Below are 24,923 nucleotides of genomic sequence, written 5' to 3'. Positions count from 1 at the left end.
TAAAGATGTTTAAAAAAAAAAAAGTACCCTAACTATTCTTAATGACTCTAACCTTGAAGCCGGGGAAATGACCTAAACTCAATTAACTTTAGTTTTACAAATATAAATTTAAGATGAAGACATAAATGTATAACTATCTGCGATGAAACATTTGGTGGACCATTCATTCTGCACCAATGAAAGTACCAAGAGAGGCTTCAGTTACTCCCAATGTTTGGGTGGAGAGCTTAGCACAATAGAGATAAACACCAATATCTAAATCATAATGAGGAAATACTATAATTTCTTCACTAAGCAAAAAATAAGGTTACAACAAAATACGTAAGTTAAATTCAGAGCACAAAAAAGGCCCTCAAAATAACGAAAACAGTTTAATCCCCTAATCTATCAACCAGCAACATACTTGGAAAACCAACCCAGGTCAGCTGTTGATGCTGTATGGATGCAGCCACAGATCATTACCTACTTAATTGTGTATATATCTAATAGGCTCATACAGCTCCTTTGGAACAAAGCTTTTATAATGGAGTAGATGATAAATACTTAACTATGGCGCAACCAGATGCTATAATAATATAAGCAGCATTTATATAGAGAATATTAGCATGTATTAATGCTGTACGCTACAACAGAGAAAAAAATTAGATTCATAAAAATACAGTTAAGGGAAGAATACAATGTAAATTATAGGTTGATTGTGGCATCTTGCTAAAATCCCCTAGGTGATACTAAGAATATTAATAAGCAAAATATGGTTAACTTGATCAATGAATACAAGTGTCAGCTGTCCATAGAAGAAAAACTATTTACATTGCAAAAATTCAAAGATATCCCATCTAAAATGTAATATGACTTTGAAGAATATTAACTAGGTTAATTTTTTTTTGGTCATTTGAAACCAGAGTGCATGGAAGAAAACCTATACAGGTACATAGCCTTTAAATCACTGAGCAAAATGTGGAGCAAGCCAGCAACGCTGCTCCGTCTTCTCGTGATACTTGCCCTCACCTAGATGTATTTCAGCATGTGCTTCTACTGCTGTCACATTTGGAGCATGAGAAATAATATAAAAGCTGACTAGCTTCCTCCTAAATAGCAACTTGAAACTATCCAAATATGGTATTTTAGAGAGCAAAAATTGAGTACGCTTTTAAAAAATAAAGGAAAAACTGAATTTCTCATTACATATTAAACTAGCCGCAGGCAATCAACCCCTTACAAACCAACCGCTTAACATCTACAAAAGGCTGCATGATTGGTGGGTGCATGTTTATATCTCTGCTGTCAGCAGAACTGTTGGCCTCATCGAAGCAGCATCAACACTTCCTTTGAATTTTAGCCAGTAGCGCTCTAGGCATGTTCCCAGCACTACTATTAACATGGAGAGCTGTAGCTGTAGCAGTAATCTTTTCGCCTGACAAGGACACAGTAACAATCATTGTGATGCTTTCTGATTGTACACTCAGGTAGAAACACACAACTTGGATACACAAGTTTAATAAGAATGTGTTTGAGACTTTAATTTTCATCAGTTGTATAGTAAGTATGTGACCAAGCTTGCTTTTCTGGAACAAATGCTGCTGAGTCAATACCAGCTGGTCCCATGGTCAGTTTGGCCAAGTCACAATGAACACTGCAGTGTTAAAATACTATTGATACATTCTCACTCTTCTTCAGCTTCCTGTACCTTAGACTCAGTTGCTCTCATATTCAGTCTTTCACTTGTAGCAAAAATATACAAAGGACAACGTCTACAACTATTGAAATATGTAATCTATTAAAACACAGTACGTACGTGCGTAACATGTCTTTTCACATGACAGTGAAACATCAAAATAAACTATATAAAATTTGTGATAAAGGATATTATTGTAGGCTAGCAATATCTTCTGTGTCCAAACATAGACACACATCTTACTACTGGATCATAATTCAAATCCAAAATATTTATTAAGTACTTACTATGTTCCAGGGACTATATTAGGCTCTTGGGACACAACTGGAAATAATGCTCTCCTGCAATTTATTATTAAAACTCCTTTGACACTTGAAGTATGATCCATGGACCATCAACATCAGCATCACTGAGGAACTTGTTTGACTCTCCAGTCTCGATTCAAATCTACTGAATCAAAATTTGTATTTTAACAAAATTCCCCTTGTTATTTGTATGCATATTAAAGTTTAGGAAGCACTGGTTTAGAGGGCACAGGATCTAGAAATTGCCGAAGAAATGAAAATTCCTATACAATAGAAAAGAACAAAATGATGTTTTCTGTATTATTTGTGTATCCATGTATTGAAGTGGTTGAACCAGGTGATGCATATAATTTCTACCTCTTCTAAAATGTTGTAATATTATTGCATTGTCTTTTCATTTTAAAAAATGGCACTACTGAATGATCTCCATTTATAGTCATCTCAGTGCCTAATACAGCTTATACATATACATGGATGTTATAAGCATCTATAGTTACATTCAGAATACAAACCAGAGATACCAAAGAATCAGTATACAACTGGCTGACTTATGCTAAACGACTCAGAAAAGAACCAAAGAAAATATCACCTACTGTTATCGTCCCAGCTCTACCACTAGCAAAGTGTATAGACTCATAGAAGACATCTAATCTCCTTGGGTCTCATTTTTCTTCACATCTAAAATAAACAGTTGAGTTAGATGAATTCTAAAGGCTCCTTAGTTTAAGGTTCACTAATTCTTCTATATCTTCTTTAGTTTTCATCTTAAACCACCAGAGGTCATAATCCTAGCGGTAAAAAGTTATCTGATTTGTACACAAAGGTCATTTTCAAGCTATAAAACAGACTAGCGAAGATATCATTTTCAGAGTTAACTCTTTTAGAACTTTAATTTCTCATCAATACCAACTTTTATTGACAATCTTATGAACTCGTATGTCAATATAAGACATGCACAAATAACTGCCACATTGATGCAAACACTAAAGTTTTTTACCACTTCTAAAATTCCTATCAGCATTGTAAGTTTTGAAAACAAGCCATGACAAAGAATTAACTATTTAAATGAGCATACCCCACTACAAAGTAGCTATAAGCTTCCCATAAGATAAACTATCATACAGCAAACAACCTTGTAAAAAAATTAATAAATCTTTTCTGGTGCATGAAAATCAGCTAGTATGTGCTTGATTCGACAGCTTTCTACCTAATTGCCACCAATAAATGAAACCCTTGAGACAACAGATGGAAATAAAATAACAAACCTTAGAACTTAAAAGATTTCTCTGTAATGTTTTTACTTTACTAATTTAATAGAATACACTTACTTGTCATGACTATTAACTATATCCAATGTGGAAATCAAACTTGAGAAGGAGAACAAATATATAATATGCATCATTTTGATTATTTGTTTTTAAATAAAGGGTGAGGTTCTTATATAAAAATCCATAAGGTTTTTTAATTTCGGACTATAACTATAGAAAAAGAAATCACCCTATAAAGATCTGTAGTTTATGAAGGAGTAAAAATGGTTGAATGGCTATTGCAATAAGCTAGAAATTAGGAAATGTGAATATTAATTCTGAACCTGCTACTGACTCGGAATGACCTTGAATGATGTATCCAACCTTCTTTTCTCTGTCTGTATCAGAAAACTGAAGAATAAATGTAATGCCATCTCTTCCTTTTTCCTGTGAGACAAACAACTGTATGCAATTGAATAAAAATGGAATTGCACATGCAGTGGACAGAATAAAGCACATTTGGGTTGGCTTGAAATTTATTGTAGCACACTGTATTATAATCCAGCATTTTTAAAATCTGTGTAATTTTTAAACAATGTCTGAAATGCTTTGGGATCTTCAGAAACAGTTTTATAAACAGCATAAATAATCATTTTACTTGACTGGGCAAATAAGAAACAGAATACCATCTAAGATAGACATGAATATTTTAATGTAGCAGTCTTTGGTTCACTTACTCTTAAAAGGAATAATTCAATCAGAACTCTTTCAAGAGAGTTGGATTAATTACAGAATAAGAAAGGGAAGGCTCTTCTCCCAATTGAGCTATTAACATATTTCATCTAACAAAGGCCACTGAAGTGAATCTATTCTTATAGAACTATCATTCTAGAAGTTTAGCACCTTACCATAACACTCATTCAGCCCCCAATTATACTCTTCTTTAGACTGCAGCTAAATAATCCCAGATGCATATGTACTTTATTTTTAAAGGTCTTAAGTAAAATATACTTAAAACTTCTAGTTTATTGTTAACGTAAATGGGAAGTTAGTTCTCCCTTACATTGTCCTTACAGGTAAACAACTCCCAGTGCAATATCACTGTATATCCCTTTATCCTAGATGATCCATAACATTTTTTACAAAAAATGTTATAAAGTCTTGCTATAAGTCTTTACATGGTTAAAGACTATTACTTGAAATCATCAACTTCTCTACTCTATGTTCTATAGCACAAAAACAGCAAGCCTAACAACCATCCATTTTGTTTTGCTAAGTGTTGATTTCACAGGAGTGCTACATTGCTGTATTGTGTCCCTCAGAGTTCTTGAGTTCCAGAGTAAGCTTGGGATTCTTTTCCATGTGGTCAGTCATTATCCACCTAGAATTTTATTTCTCAATGCAAGGTGTTAACCTGCAGTCATTCTTACTAAATAAAATTCATCTGATTTATTTCTGTTTTTCTTCATTGATAAGGGGTCATTTTAAATTCAATTCCTATTCTGTAAGGTATTGTATACCATTCAGGTTTTGGAGCTATCTAAAGGGGTTAACTCACTCAGTTCAGAAAAAGAAAAAGGCAGTATTCACTCCTGAACTTCACCACTAAAGAGAGAACAATATTATGCTGAATGATATCACCTGGAACCACAAAGGAAGTTTAGGCGCATATGATGTAATTATTACATGAGTTGGGGTTTAGCCAGAACATTGGGTCTAACACCCTACCTTATGTTATAGATTGCCACAGCAAAGTACTCAGGACCTTAATTTCACTGCCCATCAAGAGACACTACCTAAAAAACACATTAGCACCAAATACTGCAACTCCCTTCTCAAAAGGTAACAACATTTTTTATGACAGAGCTCACTAACCACTATGTTACAAATGTCCAAAAACATCCTACCCTCTATGTTCATAACAGTACTGGACCCTACGTGAAGTACAAAAGTATACAAAACAGACAGCGTATTCTTATGGAACTTACCAACCATCTAGGATGAAGACAGATGAGAATAATACAAAAACAACATCATAATAACTACAGCTTATACTAACCACATGCCAGGCACTATGGTAAGTCCTTTATATACTGATTCCTTTATGTATTTTAAAGGATTTAAAGCATATATGTACTTTACACTTTATATATTGTTTTCTCAAAACAGGTTATAAGTGAGGTATTATTTTCCTAACATTTTAAAACAAAAAGCTGCAGTGCCTAAAGCAGTACAAATAATCTAACAATATTTGATTGACTGCAAAGCCCACACTCTAACCTGTACTACATGGATCTTCAGTAAGTGTGTAATCAATCAGATGCTAAATTGTATGACATGGATAAAAGCTAAGAATGGCAAAGAAGGAAGAGTTTACATACTGATCGGAAGCCATAGGATAAAGTGTCGTGAGGGAGGCTAGACTTCAGTTTAGCTTTAAAGAAAGATTAGTAGTTAAATAGGTAAATAGAAAAGGGCTAGATATCCTAAATATCAAGTTTATGAACTTGTGAAAAGTTCAGAAGGCAAGAATAGCATGCCATGATCAGGGAGACAAGGGGGAGATCAGGGATCATGATACGTTGAAACATGGATGTATATCTGAGGTATGATATTTTAATTTTACATATTTTCACATCAGTGTGTAAATGTGCTTCAGTCTACATAATGTTCAACTCAATAATGTCAAATTTAATTCATACCAAAGGACTTTAGAAGTTTCTGAAAACAGGCTGTGTCTTATAATGCTATTACCTTATACACTTCTTAATACTTATAATAGCATTATAAGAATAGAAGAAAGGAATAAAATTATAGTCTAGAATATCGAACTTTATTTTATTTTATTCCAGAAAAACAAAGCTCCAAGGAAATCTCTTGATTTATAAACTCTCAAATTAATACATAAACCTGGGCTCTATATAATAGCTGCAGCTTGCTATTACCATTCCTATGTATCATCAACCTGGAGGATAAAAACCAAACAGTCTAAGCAAATAAACTCTAAGACTGCATTTTCAGATGTAGTAAAAACTGAAAAAGTCTCCAGATTCTTGGTAATATGGCTTTGTCATCCATTTACTTCAGATGGCTTCATCCTGAGAATCCCACCACCTCGTCTATCACAGCCTTCCCTCACCTTTTCCAACCAAAGCTATTTTTAACATTAGTCTTTTTGACATTAGGAAAATGGAGAAATGCTTGTACCCCAACCTAAAATATAGCCCAAGGAATAGTTGAAGTGTAAGCACTCACTCTTTAAAAGACAAACAAACAGGAAAGAAGCAGGAGCAGGAGCAGAAAAAGGGAAGGGAAGGGGAGGGGAGGGAAGGGAAGGGAGAGGAGAGGAAAGGAAAGGAAAGGAAAGGCAAAGCTTACACCTAGGAGAGAAAGCATAATAATCTTCCCCCACCAACCCTCAAAAAAAGTAAAAGAATAGAGCAAAGTATTCCAGGGATATATGTGGCCTAGGGAAAGAAATCTCTCAAAATGATGTTTAAAATGTCATAGAAAGGGACAGAAAATAAAATCTAATGAAAGAGTCCAAGAAAATAATTATAGTCAGTTTATTGGGCATCCCTAATTCATAGCTAAGGTAATATTGATGTTCTGTGTTTGTTTAAAGAAATAGATGTAAAATGAAATATGTTAGGAGAAAACCTAAATAACACATAAGGCAAGGAGCAATCTGTCAACGTTTGGCATCCAGGAAGCCTCAGGGTTAATACCCTTCTGAATTTTAAAAGTGCAGTAGGGCTTCCCTAGTGGCGCAGTGGTTAAGAATCCACTTGCCAATGCAGGAGACACAGGTTCAAGCCCTGGTCCGGGAAGATCCCACATGCCGCGGAGCAACTAAGCCCGTGCGCCACAACTACTGAGCCTGCGCTCTAGAGCCCACGAGCCACAACTACTGAAGCCCACGTGCCTACAGCCCATGCTCCGCAACAAGAGAAGCCACTGCAATGAGAAGCCCGCGCACCACAAGGAAGAGTAGCCCCCGCTCGCTGCAACTAGAGAAAGCCCACGCACAGCAACAACGACCCAACGCAGCCAAAAATCAATAAATAAAATATTTTTTTTTAATTATATTAAAAAAGTACAGTAAAACACATCAATTAATTGCCTATAATCTGAGGCTAAAACTTTTGGCATGCTTCCTTGTTCATAGCAATAACAGCACCAACAAGTATTTACTGAGTATTAGCCATGGGTCAGATACTGCTGTGAGCACTGCAGAGCATACAGCATTGAAGGTGACAGACAAGGCCCTCTCCTTACAGAGCTTACGTTCTGTCACAAAGAGAAATGATAAATATGGTTGGACCAGGGAACAAAGCATGACTAATTCTCTGGTACAAAGCATCCTGCCTTATAAGGCAGAAGCTTTCTTGTTGAATGGCAATTTTACAGAGACCTAAATCTTTTCCGGTAGGAGAAACTTACTAATGTGTGTTTATAGGTTTGGGGGACTTTACAGAGTGTAGGATAGGACATAAAAGACAAATCCTACCAAGTCAGAGAAAAGGTAATGTTCTGACTCTTTAAACCCTGCCCATCCAGGAAACACAACAATTTCTCTGTGGCTTTGGTACAGAAGAACTTGGTTAATATTACAAATTTCTAGGAAGCTTTGCTACATTTGGAAGCTAATGGGAAACAAAGTTTGTCTTTCTCTTCTCTGCCACTTCCCTCATTCACTATGTCTTCTTGTAATCATCTCTTTTTTTCCCTTTCTCTATTTTGAGAGTTTTTAATTCTTCAAAAATCAACACTTTAACTTACTAAATGCATATAGTATAAAACCAAATATAGTTTAATTTCCCTCACTTTATCCCTCTTATCCCTATAAGTCCCTTTCCCTCTTTTTTACCGCTCTTTGGTCCCTGACTTTCTTTCTACTCTACCATCCTTTTTCTGACCATTTCACTCTAATTCCCCTTCCATCTTTTCCAGGTAGAAAAAATGATCACTAGATATAGGAAAAAGCAGAATCAAGTAAAACAAAGGGTTGACAGTATTCTATGTATGCAGGTAAGTCTGTTTCACAAGAATTTGTCCTTTTGAGTTTAAAAAAATTGCCTTGTGTGATAAATTTCACTAGAACTAGGGTTACTAGATATAACATTCAAAGATTGTAAACATAAAGTTTTATACATTTTCTTAGCTGTCTGAAGATATTCTTTCAAAAATTCTTTTGTGTTTTTGTATATACTGTACAATTTGCATGAGAGAAAGAGAGGAGGAGAGAGCTGCCCCTGTCTCTGCCTCTCATCAGATGCCCATTTTCAAATGTCTCTTTAAGCCCCATGTGTGTCCTATCCTAAAATTGTCTTCATACTGCATGCCTAGAACTCCTCACTCTACTATCCCCCCAGCCTGGCTCCCTGCAGAGATATTGGAGAAAGCCCAGGTTTGGAGTCAGACTGGTACCTATTTGAAGCTCAGCTTTTACTTGCCTAGTGACTTTAGGCAAGTTACTTAACTCTCTTAACAGTTTCCTCATCTGTAAAATGGTGCTCATAAAACCAACCTTATTATAGTGTCACAAGTATTTAATGATCTAATCCATAAATGTTCTAATCACACTGTGTGGCAGACAGTTGTCATTTAATAAATAAAATGTAAGATTTATATATGCATAAACATACGTCTACATATATAAATAACCACGTGCCCATCTTTCTCTCACATACACATGCAATTTACCTGTCTGTCCTCAATGCCATTCTCCCAGAATTATGCCCTTCTGCCCTTGAAGCATTCACATTTTTCCAAATTCCCAATTAGCTAATGTAAGAATCTAATCACTGAAAAGGTGCTGATGAGAAAGGATAAGAGAAGAGGACAGTGACTGCTGCCTGCCAACTCAAATACCCCCCAGTGGTATAATACGGCTCTTGGAAACAAAACTGCACTAAAAACTACACAGGCCAGAGCAGTGACCCCCAGTGGTATAATACGGCTCTTGGAAACAAAACTGCACTAAAAACTACACAGGCCAGAGCAGTGACCCCCAGTGGTATAATACGGCTCTTGGAAACAAAACTGCACTAAAAACTACACAGGCCAGAGCAGTGACCCCCAGTGGTATAATACGGCTCTTGGAAACAAAACTGTACTAAAAACTACACAGGCCAGAGCAGTGACTCACAGTGTGAATTTTAAGCAGCATCATTTGGGAGCTTACTGTAGTAGCTCTCAGTAACCGTGACTGCTTCTGTTACATGTGCTAATACCTAGGCCTTCACTAATATAAAATGAATAAAGAAAACAAATGGATATTGGGTCCTTTTTCATATAAATTAAAGTATGTGCAAAGATATTGCGTTTGCCCCAGAACACTCTACAAAACAAATATAACTCCTAGGAAAATAAGATCATGAGAAGGTTAAATAAATGCCCACGTAATGTCTATTATAAAGCCAAGCCTTAGAACACAATTCTCTTTTCAAGTCACTATTTCTAGACCACACCATGTTGACTTCATGAGGTTTAACTAAATAAAGGAAGTACTGCTTTGAAATCCCCCTTCCAAAAGATCCAAAATTTGTAAATTAGGCAGTGTCAAGAGAGTCACACCCTTTGCCACACTAACAGAAAACAGTCTTAAGTAATGGACTCGGTGCCTGGCCATGGGAGTCAGCCACTTAGTCATTTTTCTAGATGCTATCCATCATTGAGCACATTCCCGAATTTCATGCAACCTAATTTAAACATCTAACTGGTTGTTCTGATGGGAATAAACATTCAGCCCCAGTAAAAGCTTGATGATCCTGACACCTAGTGGCTGTGAAGAAACTGGAAAAGATCCAGTTTGGGAAAAGTAGCTACCTACTATGGCAGTATCTTGCAAACACACAGAATTTAATGATTATTAACATTATAAAATATGAACTCTAAAAGCAACCCTATAAAAGTCTATTTTGGCTCTGGATTTATCTTGTGGTCTATAAAAAGAGGCTAAAAGACGTGCACTTGGAAAGCATGTTTCCCTTTAACCTTACACATTTAGCAAATTTTTACTGATCTTCAGAGATCAAACAAGAAAACTAAAGCTAAACTAAAAAAAAAACAACAAAACTATTTGGCATATTTATGACTCCTTTCTTTAAGCTTGTATGTACATCCACATCCTTTTCTTGGTCTTGAGGTGGTTTTTCTCCTCACGTATCCCCCTGTCAAATATAAAAGCCACCTATTCAAGCCACATCGAGGTTCCCTTTATGCCACTAAGGCATCCTTAGTCAAAGGGTAGTTGAACCTTCACAAACCAGCAGGAGTTTTCTTTAAAAGAGGTATAAGGACACTCGTGGAAACCCCCAAAGTGCACATATAAAAGCAAGGACAACGTTGAATGCCGCAGGAAGCCGTGTGAACACGGCAGGTCAGCACCACACAGCACAACTTATTTCTGCCCTAAACATTAGAAGATAAGTCTCCCCAGACCCACCTGAGCCTCTGACAGGCAGGAAGGCGAGAAGACTAAAGTGTTCGTATCGTCCACCAAGGAGAGCTCTGAATCCTACCTGCTGACGTTTGAAGGCTAAATAGTCCAGATTTTCCAGCTCCTTCCCAAGCTTCTGGTAGGTTTTCTGGAGGTCAGATTTGTTGGAAACATTTTTAAGAGACTCAAATGTCCTCTGAAACTGAAATCGAAAACAAAAGTAAATCATTAGGATAGCAGCATATTTTTCTCAAATTCCTAACCAGTAACACAGACAAATAGTCAATACTGAGCCTCAGTTTCTCCCATTCATAATACAGAGGTAACAGAGGCTAGCTAATTGCCTTTCAATTAAATAGTTAGGCACAACTATACAGAATTAGAAACTATGTGCTAAGTACAAGCAACATTATTGCATGAATGAGAAGCCTGTTTAGTCCTCATTCTAACAAAAGAACACACTGCATTAAAAAAAATTTTTCTTTAACTTTTCATGTCTTAGGATACACTGCTACTACTCTTAAAGAAAAAAATTGCAATGAATGTATAATTTCAAATCATAATGAGAAAGTATTAAAAAGAGCTCTCACATCCCAATCATGGAAACAAATTTATGTAAAGGTAGCCACTTGCCTCTATAGAAACATTTATGCAGAATAGGCACCCAGCAAACTTCAGCCAGGAAGATCTCTCAGATCTTATATTTTCAGAAGAAAGGAAAACAAATGTTTTGATGATCGAAGCATATGTAGAATATTCAGCAAACATTTATTCATTTCTGCTCTATAACAGACATGAGTTAATGAAATCAGTTCTGCTGAATCAGAATGCTCCATTCATTTTTAAGTCAGATACTAGATAAACACAAAGAAGACAAATTGCAGTGTATCACAGAATATTGTTCTGCTACTAATAATTAAGCAAAAGGAGCTCACAAGAAATTGAATTCTTGGTTTATTTTAGTAAATTAGAACATACTTTAGAGGATTAGTGATTGAAAATGTCAAGTAATATCATTTGCAAGACATTTGCATCTGCTCTTTCTTTATGTCATTTATTTCCCATATTCTCAATGTGTGCCATTAGATAGAATTCTACAGATATAGACTTCACCATCTTAAACACACCAGAATTCCACTGTGACTATGATGCTACGAGACAGGCTAATAAGATTTTATAGAATATAATTAAGTTTCCAGGGAAATAATTTGACCCTTACTATTTCAAACTCCATGGAATAAGTCATATTATAAGGGCATTCTACTGAATTAAATCCTCAATTTCATGAAAGCAACATGTTTATCTCAATCCAAGGTGACAGAGGAAAAAGAAATAGGAAATAATAGTGCTAAACTTTCACAGCAGGACAATAAATTAAATTCAACAAACAATCTTTTAGAGCCTACTATGCACAAGGCTCTATGAATATAAAACATATTTCCTGCCCTAAAGTAACTTATAGACTACCAGGGAAATTAGACATGAAACTCAGAAATGGGAAAGATACTGACATTTACTGAGTGCCTGCTCAGTGCCAGGTACTTTATCCTTTCCAATTTAATCCTCACAAGAACCACAGGAGTTCCTATTTGTCTTCCCATTCTACAAGTAAACTGAGACTCAGAAAGCTTGAACCATTTTTTTTCAATAGTACATAATTTTAATTCATAAAAATGATACATTCCTTAATTTTTCTTTCACCCAGCCTTTTCTCCTAATCTGGCTTTGCCCAGGTTCTCCTGAGAACCACAAAACCTTATATTAGGCCAAATGTTACTTTTTTTCCAGTTTTATTGATATAATTGACATATAGCACTGTATAACCTAAGGTGTGCAACATAATGATTTGATTTACGTACATCACAAAATGATTATCACAATAAGTTTAGTGAACATCCATTATCTCATACAGATACTTTTGTAAGAAAGTATTTTATATTTCTTTTTAAAGAAATATAAAAAAGTATTATTTCCTTGTGATGAGAACACTTCGAATTTACTCTTAACTTTCATATATAACATACAACATTGTTAAATGTATTTATCATGTTGTACATCAGATTTCTAGTACTTATTTACCTTATAACTGGAAGTTTGTACCTTTTGACTACCTTTGTCCAATTCCCTCTCCCACCACACCCCGCCTCTGGTAATCACAAATCCAATCCCTCTTTCTACGAGTTTTTTTTTGGTTGTTTAGTTGTTTGTTTTTGAAGTATAACTGACCTATGTTAGTTCCTGGTATACAACATAGTGATTCGATATGTCTATACATTTCAAAATGGAACTGGGTTTTTACTATAATGTTTATACTTTTTCTACTCTACCATTAACTTTAACACAAGGCAAAGTAGTAAAAGGAGTGCAAAAAAAGAGATAAAAGTAACATGTGGTGGGACTTCCCTGGCCGTCCAGTGGTTAAGACGCCACACTTCCAATGCAGAGGGCATGGGTTTGATCCCTGGTGGGGGAACTAAGATCCTTAATGCCACAAGGCATGGCCAAAAAAAAAGTAACATGGTGAAATATTAAAAAAAACATTGATACTGACAGAGAGACTCAGGTCATATAGAAGACATGAGGGAATTTGAGTTGGGCCTCAAAGGAGTTTTCAGAGCATTAAATGGGAACTGATTCTACCCATCAGTTTAAACAGCCAAAGTCTGTTCATTTTCCCCCTTTTGTAGCATAGGAAACAACTTTCTTTTAACATAATTTTAATGACCTTTATATAAACTATTTATCATGTTGTATGATCATTTCTGTGCCTTGCCCACTTCTTGATCCCTTCTCACTATGTTCAAATCAAATACCAGATCTGAGATTCTAAACAATTTAAGTAATTTTATATATAAATTAACATAAGCGATTTTACCAATCAACCTGTTTAATTCTAAAGCATTCTTTATCCCCTGCATCTTCTCTTCCCTAAGAAATATTAGCTCTATTTCTTAACTATTTCTTCTTCACATTTATCTCTGTGAATTTTACACAACTCCAAATAGGAATTTTAGGGTAAACATATTTTCAAGGCTTCAAAATAAGAAACATGAAAACCAATACTTCCAGGTAATATGTCCATGGCCAAAGAAAAAAGGGAGAAAATCCAATAATGATACACCCCCACAAGATGTTTTCATTAAACATCAGAGTTTGCATAATGTGGAGATTTAAGTTTGAACTTTCATTATCAGGACTTACATCCTCCATTTATTGATACTAAATAGTTCCAAATACTCAAACTATGATGATTCATTCATTTAAGTACATTTTTTCACTTAAAACAACAAATAATTGTCAAGGAGAGGTCATACAAAATCTATAATATAACTTTAAGCTAGATCCCTATCAAACACATCCCATTCCCATCTGCTCACATATACACTTAAAGATGCTAAAGAGTAAAAGCAATAATTTTACCTTGCAGGTGCAGCTGAAGTACAGAAGACAAAAATAAGACAAAGGTTAAGGGGAGATTTATATTTTACTTAAAGAGATTTAATGTTGCCTTGATTTGAAAATTTTTTATTCCAATAGGCCACTCTGCTTGATAACTGAAACAGACCTCTTGAGATTTTCTACATTAGTTTAGTGCACTGTAGTCTCATTATATTGACTGTTTCTCAAAATAAATGACCTCTCAGTTGAAGTTGGGAAAGGAAGCACAAACAATCTAAGAGATTTTAATATTTCTGGATTTTACCTGTTCAAAGTTTTGAGTGGGAATTTTAAATGAACCAAAACCCCAAAATAATTTGTTGAACATTGAGTTTATCCTGTGTTAATATTTTTAACTCATTGCAAACCAAATTCAAACTTTAAAAAAAAAGCCCAATGAATAAATTTGAATCCAAAACAAACCTAGGTATGTTCTAAAAATGTCACAACTGAATATTAAAACAGTCTCTGTACTGAGAAAGAAATCCAAATTCTGTCCTATTTGACTACCTTACCAAATTTCACACACAACAGACGAGAATAAGAAGATGCAAACAGTATCTCTAAGCCCAAACAGTAAGTATTGTATACCATAAAAGTAAGCAATGTAAACACACCCAGTGTTTTCTTTTTTTAAAATTTATTTGTTTGTTTATTTATTTTTGGCTGCGTTGGGTCTTTGTTGCTGCACTCGGGCTTTCTCTAGTTGCGATGAGCGGGGGCTCCCCTTCGTTGCGGTGCACGGGCTTCTCATTGCGGTGGCTTCTCTTGTTGCAGAGCATGGGCTCTAGGCATGCGGGCTTCAGTAGTTGTGGCATGCGGGCTCAGTAGTTGTGGCTCGCAGGCTCTAGAGTGCAGGCTCAGTAGTTGTGGCACACAGGCTTCATTGCTTCATGACATGTGGGATCTTCCCGGACCAGGGCTCGAACCCATGTCCCCTGCATTAGCAGGCGGTTTCTTAACCACTGCACCACCAGGGAAGTCCCAAAAATAGTAATAATAGTAATCCACAAAATAATACAACAGAGACCATGACTGCTCATCTCCCATTAAAATAACTGAAAATCTGCTTTGCAGAAAAGAGAAGCATGAGTAAGGCAGAAAAGAAAATATCTAGTTTGACTCAGCATTCCCTCTTCCCAAATACATTTTCCTCCTTTTCCTGACAAGATGTTTTGAAATAAATCTAAGCCAATGTTCTATACAAACTACACATTCAATGAGTTCACGAAAATTATGTAGATTCATGGAGTAATTTGAGAAAGAGGACAAGAAGAAACCAGCTGAAGCAGCAGGAAAAAATGCAGCCAGGGCTCTGGCAAGTAAAGTTTCCCTGGCACTCACTGCCAATGCCCTGGCTTCCTCTTGTAGTCAGATCAATACAATCAAATAATTCCACAGCTCCAGCAGCCTGCTAATTCCCATAATGAAAAAATATTGAGTATCATTGCTCCAAAAGAATAGCCAGCTCAACAGTTGTCATTTTTCCTTATTTAATATTTTGTGAATTTGTACAAGGTACTAGATGTTACCTATAACATAAAAAAAAATTCCATATTCACAGCATTATATATACAAAAGAGTATCCTATAAGTACCTGATTGAAAGCACTGAATCACCAAGTGTGATCTTAGTGTCCCTAAAATGTCAGTGTGAAATAGTGTCAAAAGATTCTGGAAACTAAAGCATACGGAAGGAATGAGCAAAGAAAAAATATTAATGCTCTATAAATATTAATGTTTAGAGTAAAAAGAAATTGTTTTAAGCATAAGAAATGGCTAATCCACCCTACTTAAATATGGCAAATACAGAGCAACCAAAATGAAGTTAATATTGAGAAAAAAAATTATTTCATTTTCTGAACTCAATCCATTGACTTTCATACATATTTTCCAAACGAACTTACTGGATGATAATATCACTCATGAAAAGGAAGTTTACAGCTAAAGCTGAAAATTAAAGGACACATATATCTCAAATGATTTTTTACTGTAAGGAATGATAACCAAAGTTAAATTAAGAACATAGAACAAAATTGGGCTTGAAATCTAAACTAGAAGTAGTCCTGTGGAGTTGAAAGTACACTGGCCTTGAAGTCTGGGTTCAAGTCCTTGTTATGCCATTTAATAATTTCATACCTTTGGACAAGTCACTACTACTCCAATTCTTGATTGTGTTACCTGTAAAATGGGAGAAATTGTCCTTGCCCGCCTGCTTTATAAGATTGTTGTGACATCAGCTGAGGAAAAATGAAACACATTCATTCTACAAATCTTTAATATGGGCCTGGCAACATGCCAGCCATGCAAGAAAGAGAGGAAAACAGAAGAGAAATAGCTCTTGCCCTAGAAAAGCAAATAATCTAGCTTTACAGATTACTGCTTTATAAATTCTAAAGTTCCATAAAATTGTAAGAGACCACTGTCATTAAACTCATGCCCATTCAGTAGTGAACGAGGACTGAACAAAAGAGTAATTCAATAATTATTTATTGAGCATCTCTGAGCAAGGGATTTTTGAGAGAAATAGATACACTTATTTAGATTTTTTTCTTCAATATTACTACAAAACTTATTTTTTTTATTTATTTAATTCTATTTTATTATGGCAGAATACTTAACATGAGATATGTGCTCCTTAAAATTTTAAGTATAAAATACATTGTTGGGCTTCCCTGGTGGCGCAGTGGTTGAGAATCTGCCTGCCAATGCAGGGGACACGGGTTCGAGCCCTGGTCTGGGAAGATCCCACATGCCGCGGAGCAACTAGGCCCGTGAGCCACAACTACTGAGCCTGCGCGTCTGGAGCCTGTGCTCCGCAACAAGAGAGGCCGTGATAGTGAGAGGCCCGCACACCGCGATGAAGAGTGGCCCCCACTTGCCGCAACTAGAGAAAGCCCTCGCACAGAAACGAAGACCCAACACAGCCATAAATAAATAAATTAATTAATTAATTAAAAAAAAATACATTGTTGTTGTCTATAGGTACAATGTTCTATATGAGATCTCTAGTTTATTCACATAGCTTAACTGAAACTTTATGCCCACTAATTCCCCAATTGTGTGTTCTTGGCACCCTTGTTGAAGATCAGTGACTATATACACATGGATTTACTTCTGGGCTCTCCATTCTGTTCCACTGATCTACATGTCTCTCTTTATGCCAGTACCATACTGTTTTGTTTACTGCAGCTTTGTAATATTTTTGAAATAGAGTAGTGTGATACCTCCAGCTTTGTTCTTCTTTCTCAGAATTGAGTTGGCTATTTGTGGTTTTTATGTGGTTCCATATGAATTGTAGAGTTGTTTTTCAATTTCTGTTGTAAAAATGCCATTGGGATTTTAATAGGAATTGCTTTGAATCTGTAGATCACTTTAGGTATGGACATTTTAACAATATTAAGTCTATCAATCCATGAACATGGGATGCCTTTCCATTTGTGTCTTCTTTAATTTCTTTCATCAATGTTTTATAGTTTTCAGTATTACAAGTCTTTCACCTCCTTAGTTACATTTATTCCTAGGTATTTTATTCTTTTTGGTGCTACTGTAAATGGCATTGTTTTCCTAATATCCTCTTCAGATAGTTCATCATAAGTGTATAGAAATGCAACTGATTTCTATATCCTGATTATATATCCTACAACTTTCCTGAATTTGTTTATTAGTTCTACCAGTTTTTTTGGTGGAGTCTTAAGGGGTTTTTTTGAATATAATATCATCTTATCTGAAAATAGTGACAGTTTTTCTTCCTCCTTTCCAATCTGGATGCCTTTTATTTCTTTTTATTGCCTAGTTGCTATGACTAGGACTTCCAATACAATGTTGAATAAAAGTGGTGAGAGTGGGCATCCTTGTCTTTTTCCTGATCTTAGAGGAAAAGTTTTCAGCTCTTCATCATTATGTATGATGTAAGCTGTGAGCTTGTCATATATGGACTTTATTATGTTGAGGTGCTCTCCTTCTATTCCTAGTTTGTTGAGAATTTTCATCGTAAAATGATGTTGAATTTTTTTCAAACTTTTTTTCTGCATCTATTGAAATGATCATGTGATTTTTACCCTTTATTCTGTTCATGTGCTGTATCACATTGATTGATTTTCATATGTTAAACCATTCTTGTATACCACATAAAACCCACTCGGTCATAGTGTATCATCCTTTAATATGCTATTGAATTCAGTGTGTTAGTATTTTTTTGAATATTTTTGCATCTATATTCATTAGGGATATTAGCCTGTAATTTCTTTTCTTGTAGTATTCTTATCTGGCCTCATAAAATGAGTTTGAGAGTGTTCCCTCTGCTTCAGTAGTTTGGAAGAGTTTGAGAAGCACTGACATTATTCTTCTTTAAATGTTCAGTAGAATTCACTAGTGAAGCCATCTGGTCCTGGGCTTTTCTTTGTTAGGAGGTTTTGATTATTTATTCAATCTCCCTTCTTGTTATAGGTCTGTTCAGACTTCCTATTCCTTCATGATTTAGTCTTGGTGGTAAGTTGTATGTTTCTAGGAATTTATACATTTCTTCTAGGTATTGTTCATTGGTGTATAATTATTCATAGTAGTTTTTATGATCATTCTTTATTCCTGTGGCCTCAGTTGTAATGTCCCATCTTTCATTTCTGATTTTATTTGAGTCTTCTCTCTTCTGTTCTTAGTTAGTCTAGCTAAGGTTTGTCTATTTTGTTTATCTTTTTTAAAAACCAACTCTTAGTTTTGTTGGGGTTTTTTCTCATTTTCCTATTTTCTGTTTCATTTATTTCTGCTCTAATGTTTGTGATTTCCTTTCTTCTTCTTTCTTCTAACTTTGAGCTTAGTTATTCTTTTTTAGCTCTTTGAGGTATAAAGTTAAGTTCTTTGCTTGAGATCTTTCTCTTTTTTAACACATTATTGACTGGGGGATTCTTGCAGAAACTAACGCCTGTGGCCGGCGATTTGTTATGTAAGTGAATACTGAAACACCCACGTTTGAGTAAATATCAACAACATTTTTTGCACTTAATGTATTTATTTGAAGCTTTGTACATGTCTTACTAAAGCATTCTAATATTTCATTAGAGTGTGATAGGCCGTATAGCAGGCACCTCTGTGCAGGGGAATAGAACATCTATTACAAACATACCGTGTTTCACTGTGCTTTCCCCTGGAAAAGCAGACTCTACAGTTTCTGGCTGCATTTGTCTTTTTAGCCCTGTGGTTATTATTTCCTCTAGAATATGTTATTTTATTTTACCTGATAGTAGACAAGGTGGATCTTTGCGCAGGGCTCTTTTAGAAACACCACAAGAAGGACCAGGTGCAGGACTGCCACTACATTCACCAGAATGGTCAGTTACCCATTCTCTAGGTATTGCTAACAAAAATTGCTTGTAAGTCATTTTATTCTGTGCATTTAGGCTACAATAAATTTTAAAGCATTGAATAAACCATTTTCGAGTTTTCTGGAGGATATCGAAGTTTGCCAGATATTGATCAGATCAATCAACTCCTTTCATATATTTATTATACTCTAATATACAAGTGGGCTTTAGTTATCTGATGGCCAGTCCTCCTATCTTCCTTTCCTGTAGATGCTATGGAGGCATCATGAATAGTTGTCACCATGCAGACTAGCCTCTTGCCTTTCCAGAGAAGAAGAATCATTTCTCCCTTCCATAAGAATGCGATTTCTCCCCTCTGTAGATTTTTAGATTTCTCCTTTAATTGGTTTGGTAGACCACAATTCCCTCTTATAGTCCCACAAACTCTGGTTTTATTTTTCAACAATATTTCAGATGTGGACACACTGTTGTAATAATTGTCTTGGTAAATATGGTACCATGAACCAAGATAAGGTTGTAGGACCGATAATATTGTTTCTTGCAGTTTCTTTCCTTCACCCATGTAAATCTCAAGGTTGCATATATATCCAGTTTCACTTTCGCTAACCATCCTGACCAAAATTCCATATTTTGTAAGTTTTCCAGGGTTATAGGCTTTGAATCTGAGTTGTCCTCTCCACTTTATCATTGCCTCATCAAGTAATAGCTCTCGTTTGGGTATATAGATCGATTGAAATTTGGTAGAAAATAATCCAAAAGAGGTTCAACTTTTGAAATTCTGTCTGCAGGAAGTGGAGTTTCTGAGTTATCGTTAAAGTGAAGAAATGTCATCATTTGTTCAAACCTTCTTCTTGTCATAATCTTTGGAAAGATAGGTGTTTCAAGTAAGGGATCAGTCGACCAATATTCTTTCCAGTGTGACTTTCTTATTTATCCCATCAAAATTACTAATCCAAGAAACTTCTTCATGTCACTATCGGTTACATCAGTCCATTTTAAAGCCTTATCATACTTTTTATATGATTTTTCATTCTGTTAGTAATACAAGTTTGAGAAGCGACCAACTCGAAAAAGTAATTACCAAAAATTAATTCTGTAATTTCACTAACACTTTGCAGGTTATTACATTAACATTTACACCTGACACACCTGTAAAGACTTCAAATTTTCGTGAAATGTTGTCTTCAAGCCACTCTTCTGTAGAAGCAAAGGAGCATTCTCTAGCACTGTGAGTTTCATTTTCACTTTCTGTATCAGAATCAGTCACTAAGGTTTTTTGTCTTGTTGGTCTAATATTCACATCATCTGAATCAGAACTATATTCTGAAGAACTACAGTCTTCTGAGACACTAGTATATATGTCACCTGGACAATCAGAGAAAGTATCTGCATGAAATTCACCAAAAAATTCTTCTTCACTCAAAATTTCATGATGAGTCATTTTTTAAAATTTTACAGTAATAAACTTGCATTTATAATATACACAAGGTTGGAACAAAAACCTAACAGAGCAAAATGTGAATGATAACGACAATCATAAGTTGTATAATGAACCCCTGATCAATTTTAAGCTCTAACAACTTCGCATGGTGATGTTAATTGTATCACACTCTGAAAACGTATTGATACGTCTCCGGTCAATAACGTTCAGGTAACAAAAGACATATTAATAGGTCTCTGGTCAATAATGTGTTAATGTAGGGATTTATCTCTGTGAACTTCCTTCTTAGCACTACTTTTGCTGCATCCCATAAGTTTTGGTATATTTTCATTTTCATTTGTTTCAAGGAATTTCCTAATTTCCTTTCTGATTCCAACTTTGACCTAATGGTTCAAAAGTGTGTCATATAATTTCCACATATTTGTAAATTTTCCAGTTTTCCTTCTGCTGTCAATTTCTAGTTTCATTCGATTGTGGTAGAAAAGATCCTTGATATTATTTTAATCTTCTTAGATTTGTTAAGACTTGTTTTGTGACCTAACATGTTATCTATCCTGGAGAAAGAGTCGTGTGCATTTGAGAAGAATGTGCATTCTACTACTGTTGGGTGAAATGTTCCATATATGTCTGTTAGGTCCATTTGGTTTATACTATTGTTCAGGTCTTCTGTTTCCCTATTGATCTTCTGTCTAGAAGTTCTATCCATTTTTCAAAGTGAGGTACTGAAGACTCCTACCTATTGTATTGCTATCTATTTCTCCCTTCAGTCTGTCAATGTTTGCTTAATACATTTAGGTTCTCTAATGTTGGATGCATATATATTTATAATTGTTATATCTTCCTGGTGAATTTACACTTTCATCATTATATAATGTCCTTCTTTGTCTCTTTTGATAGTTTTTGACTTAAACTTCCTTTTGTCTAAATATAGTTCCTGCTCCCTTTTGGTTACCATTTGCATGGAATATCTTTTTCCATCCCTTTACATGCAGCCTGTATGGACCCTTAAAACTAAAGTAAGTTTCTTTTTCACAGCATACAGTTGGGTCATTTTTTTTTTTTTTTTTTTAAAGCCTAGCTTTTTAATTAATTTATTTATTTTGGGGTGTGTTGGGTCTTCATTTCTGTGCGAGGGCTTTCTCTGGTTGCAGCGAGCGGGGGCCACTCTTCATCACGGTGCGTGGGCCTCTCACTGTCATGGCCTCTCCTGTTGCGGAGCACAGGCTCCAGACGCGCAGGCTCAGTAGTTGTGGCTCACGGGCCTAGTTGCTCCATGGCATGTGGGATCTTCCCAGACCAGGGCTCAAACTCGTGTCCCCTGCATTGGCAGGCAGATTCTCAACCACTGCGCCACCAGGGAAGCCCCAGGTCTTGTTTTTTTAATCCAGTCAGACATTTTGTGTCCTTTGATTGAGGAGTTTAATCCACTTACATTTAAAGTAATTATTGATAGAGAAGGATTTACTATTGCCATTTCTTCAGTTGCTTTTGTTAATCTCTTAGTTCTTTTTTCTGTCTTTTCCTCTCTTGCTATCTTCCTTTATATTTTGCTGGTTTTTTAATATTGATATGCTTTGATTTCTTTGTGTGTGTGTGTGTGTGTGTGTGTAACTTCTACCGTATTTTTTGTGGTTACTTTGGGGTTTACATAAAATATAACAGTCTGTTTTAAGCAGATAACAACTTAAGTTCAGTTGCATACAAAAACTGCACTTTTACTTCTCACACACACACACTTTATGTTATTGTTCTCAAAATTTACATCTATTCATGGTGTATAATTTTACCATATTTTTAGTCATAGCTATTTTAAATATTTTTTCTCTTAACTTTTATACTAGAATGAAAAGTGATTTACCTACCACCATTACAGTAATACAGTATTCTGTATTTGTCTATATATTTACCATTACCAGAGTTTCATACTTCCTTATGCTATTCAAATATTGAAATCTGCTATTTCAAATCTTTTCAACTTGAAGTACTCCCTTTAGCTATTCTTGTAAGCCAGGTCTAGTGGTGATGAACTCCATCACCTTTTGTTTGGTAAACTCTTTTTTTAGTAAAAAAAAAAAAAACACCTTCCCTGGCCTTGAGTAGTACCATGTTCACTATGATGTTCTCGAGCTCCACAGGCTATGGTGCCAACAGGCCCACCTGGCTGAGCCACCAGCCAGGACTGCACAAGGGAGCTGGGACCGGATGGCAATTGCCATGGCTCTATTTGGCTCACAGTGACCACACCATAGCTTCCCAGGCCTCCCTGGCTCATGCCGGCAGTCATGCACTCTCCCTCCCCTCCCAGTACAACCCTGACAACCTTGGAAATTCTTTATTGCTCCATTTTTGAAGATCAGTTTTGCTGGGTATAGTATTCTTAGATGGCAGTTTTTTTCTTTCAGCACTGCCTCTGGCCTGCAAAGTTTCTGCTGAAAAATCCACTGATAGCCTTATAGGGGTTGCCTTGTATGTGACAAGTTGCTTTTCTCTTGTTTGTTGTTTTTCACTCCCTTTTTGTCATTGACTTTTGACAATTTGATTACAGTAGTCTGCCCTTATTGCAGGGATACATTCCAAGACCCCCCGGGGATACCTGAAACCATGGATAGTACCAAACCACATATATACTGTTTTTTCTTATACTAACAGGCAGGTAGCATAAAAAGCATGGATACACTGGACAAAGAGATGATTCATGTCCCAGACAGGACAGAGCAGGATGGCATGAGATTTCATCACACTACACAGAACAGCATACAATTTAAAACTTATGAATTGTTTATCTCTGGAATTTTCCATTTAATATTTTTGGACCACAGTTGACCATGGGTAACTGAAACCAAGGAAAGCAAAACTACAGATAATGGCTACTACTGTATAATGTGTCCAGCATAGATTTCTTTGGGTACATGTTTTTCAGTATCTTTTGGGCTACTTAGAACTGGATGGCCATTTCTTTCCCCAGATTTGGGGTATTACCAGCCATTATTTCTTTGAATAAGCTTCCTGGTCCTTTTTCTATCTCTCTTTTCTCCTGCTGATACTCCCATAATGTTTAATGGTATTCCATAAATCCTTTAGCTATCTTCACTCTTCATTTGTTTCTTTTTGCTCCTCTGACTAAACTATTTCCAGTGACCTATCTTCAAGTTCACTGATCCTTTCTTCTGCTTCATCTAGTCTGCTGTTGAATTTTTCAGTTCAACTGTTGTGTTCTTTAGCTCCATGATTTCTGTTTGGTACTTATTATATTTTTTATCTCTTTGTTGAAATTCTCACTTTGTTCATGCATTGTTCTCTTGGCCTCAGTGAGCATCTTTATGACCGTTATTTTGAATTCTCTGTCAGGTAAATCATATAACTCTGTTTCATTAGGGTCAGTTTCTGGAGATTCATCTTATTCCTTTGTTTGGAACATCTTTGCCTGATTCTTCATTTTCCTTAGCTCTCTGTGTTGGTGTCTACATATTCGACAAAGCAGGCACCTTTCCTAGACTTTGTGGACTGGCTTTATACAAGAGAAGACCTCCCACCAATCAGCTGGGCTTCTACCAACTCTCACTCCCTATGGAGAAACAGGCAGCTGCAGTTTTTGTCTACTTACTCTGTGCTGAGCCAGAGGGGGCAGGGAGCTGTGGTGTTTTACCAGTCTAAGCCACCCCCTCCATTTCCCCCTACCAGGTGGCTAGACTTTGATGGATCCATCAGAACTCCAAGACTGGCAAGACAAAGCCAGTTTTCTGGGGAGCCCCCTCAGAAAAGCTAGAGTGCTGTACTATGAACCAACCTCCAGGGGCAGGGACTCAAGTGAGAAGGTATCCCAAATATCCCTACTGAGGCAAGACTGAACACAAACCTGATTCATCATTCAGTGAGCATTCCACCAAACCACAAGGTCTCAAAGATTTGTGAACAAAAGTTTAAGTTCACCCTATAAACCTTCCCCAGGTGACCTCATACAAACCTATTGCTTCTCCTAATGCTTACTTCTTGAGGCTTTCCAATCTTATTCGCTCCAAATATATCTTTCAATATCTAGTATCCCTCATACAT

At 35.9% G+C, this 24,923-nt stretch overlaps 1 protein-coding gene across 1 annotated transcript in view; it reads right to left on the bottom strand.

Annotated features, from left to right (window-relative positions):
* Window positions 1-24,923, bottom strand: part of CTNNA3 (catenin alpha 3) — a 1,728,069-nt gene that overhangs the window by 1,523,224 nt on the left and 179,922 nt on the right. Inside the window, exon 6 of the mRNA XM_061197871.1 lies at window positions 10,754-10,873. Coding sequence (XP_061053854.1) covers window positions 10,754-10,873 — 120 coding nt within the window. The remainder of the gene's footprint in view (window positions 1-10,753; window positions 10,874-24,923) is intronic.

This window comes from Eubalaena glacialis, chromosome 1, assembly GCF_028564815.1.
Source record: "Eubalaena glacialis isolate mEubGla1 chromosome 1, mEubGla1.1.hap2.+ XY, whole genome shotgun sequence".
Classification (NCBI taxonomy): Eukaryota; Metazoa; Chordata; class Mammalia; order Artiodactyla; family Balaenidae; genus Eubalaena; species Eubalaena glacialis.
The sequence above is the reverse complement of the archived record's forward strand: the minus strand, read 5'-3'. Positions and strand labels throughout refer to the sequence as shown.